Source organism: Scylla paramamosain, chromosome 25 (genome assembly GCF_035594125.1).
Source record: "Scylla paramamosain isolate STU-SP2022 chromosome 25, ASM3559412v1, whole genome shotgun sequence".
NCBI lineage: Eukaryota > Metazoa > Arthropoda > Malacostraca > Decapoda > Portunidae > Scylla > Scylla paramamosain.
The window spans coordinates 4,170,403-4,172,500 of NC_087175.1; the positions used below are offsets into that span (position 1 = coordinate 4,170,403).

General features: G+C 49.7%; 1 protein-coding gene across 1 annotated transcript in view; it reads left to right on the forward strand.

Moving 5' to 3' along the window:
* Positions 1–266: 266 nt before the first annotated feature.
* Positions 267–2,098, forward strand: part of LOC135113116 (uncharacterized) — a 17,695-nt gene continuing 15,863 nt past the window's right edge. Inside the window, exon 1 of the mRNA XM_064028167.1 lies at positions 267–1,123. Coding sequence (XP_063884237.1) covers positions 405–1,123 — 719 coding nt within the window. The 5' untranslated portion in view covers positions 267–404. The remainder of the gene's footprint in view (positions 1,124–2,098) is intronic.

The window sequence follows — 2,098 nt, forward strand, 5'->3', positions numbered from 1 at the left end:
GGAGGAGGAGGAGGAGAGAAACAAAATAAAAAGAAAGAAGTGAAAGACAAAAAAGGAAAAAAAGATGAGACAGAAGGAAGAAAATATAAACACAAAAGAAGATGAAAGAAAGGAAGGGGGAAAAAAAGGAAAAATAGAAGAGCATATGAAAGAAGGAAAGGAAAAATGTAGATAAATGGAAAAAAAGAAGAAAAAGAAGAAGAAGAAGAAGATTACACACTATTTCTCCCCTCCCCCCTCCTCTCCCCCTACCATTCTCTTCATTTAAACAGGAAACAGGAGAAGGGGGAAAAAAATAATGGTTGGAGTGGACACAATACCCCCCACCCAGCTTTCCCCCCGACCCCAACCACAACCTGACGGAGGGGGAGGGGGGCGGCTACCCACATGGGGGGGCGAGGACAATGCAACGTGGCTGGTGGGGGGCAGGAGGCGGGGGGAGGGAGGTGTTGGGGGGAGGGAGGGAGGAAAATAATAATAAGTTTGATTCAGTCCCCACCTCCTTCTCCCCACCCTCCCTCCCCAACCTTCCCCATCACATCATCCGCCCCTTCCGCTCTCTCACCTCCTCCCCAACCCTCCCCTCCCCATCTCCCCCTCCCTCCCCTCCCTTCAGCCACATCCCACCCTTCCGCTCCCCGTCCCCCTCCCCCTTCTCCCCAACCCACGCCTCGTCCATCACCCACTCCCCAACCCTCTCCTCCACCCTCCGCGAGCTCTCCCCCTTCCCCTCCCCAGGCTCCTCCCCCTCCGCCTCCCCGACTCTCCCCAATGATCTCTCCCCATCTCATTTTCACTCTCCCAACTCTCACTCCCTTAAGACCGTCTGTAACCCCTTCCCCTCCCCTTCCCCCTCTCCTCCCCCCTCCCCAAGCCTCGCCCCCTCGGAGTTAGCCCCCCTCGGAAGCAGAAGAAAAGTAGGGAACCGCGGACTCCTAACACGTTGCAGACTGCCTGAGGGGATGCCTTGCCTGCCCCCCGCCCTCCCCCCATACGCCAGACGCCCCACGCCCCCTCTCCCCCCTCTGGCGCTCACCTGCGAAGGGCCGCGAGGGGAGGGAGGGGCGCGAGGACCCTCTTTCTTCACTGACCTCTGTGGTTTGTGGCCTGACCTTATTGTCCGGTGGGTATTTGTTTTCTCTTTTTGTTTCCCCTCTTTTCCTCCCTCTTTTTATTATTCGTTTCCTTCTTCTTTCTTTTTTCCTGCTTCTTTGTTCTAATGTCTCTTTTTTCCGTCTTTTTTTTCTCTTTCGTTCTTTTTTTCGTGTTTCTCCCTTTTTTGTTTCCTTTTTCCCTTTCCCCTTGCTGATTTCCTATGTTTTTTTTCCTCTTTTTCGTCTTTTCCTCATGTTTCCTCCCTCAGGTCCTCATCCCTCTCTTTTTTTCCGTTTTCTATTTTCTCCCTCTTTTTCTCTCCTTCTCTCTCTAATTTCCCTTGTTTTATCTCCTTTTCTTCTCCTTCCCTCTTTCTCATCCCTTTTTCGTCGTCCCTGTATTTTTTCCTCCCCTCTCTTCTCTTCTCTTCTCCCCTCTCTCCTCTTTCCTCCCCTTCTCTCTTTCTATTCTCTGTTTCCCCCATTTCTTTTTTCCTTCTTCTTTCCCCTCTTCACCTCCTTTCCTTTTTCTATATTATCCCTACCTATCTATCTCTTCTCCCCTCTCTTCTCCCCTTTCTTCTTCCTTTCGTTTTCTGATTTTTTCTTGTATTTCCTTTCTTTTCTTTCTTTCCCTTTTTTTCTTATCGCTTATTTTTTTCCTCCCCTCTTCTATGTCTCTTCCCCCTTCATCCTCTTTCTTCCATTCTCCTCTTTCTCTTCTTCTCTTCCTTTTTCTCCATTATTTTTCATTCATTTTTCTTCTTCTCCTTTCTTTCTCTTCCTGTTCTTTGTCCTTCGTTCTTTTTCTGGATTATTATTTCTCCCTCCTATTCCTTCTTTCCATCCTCCTCCTCCTCCTCCTCCTCCTCCTCCTCCTCCTCCTCCTCCTCCTCCTGATTTTCTCTCCACTAGGAAGGAAGAGGAGGGGGAGAAATCACAGCTCTCTCTCTCTCTCTCTCTCTCTCTCTCTCTCTCTCTCTCTCTCTCTCTCTCTCTCTCTC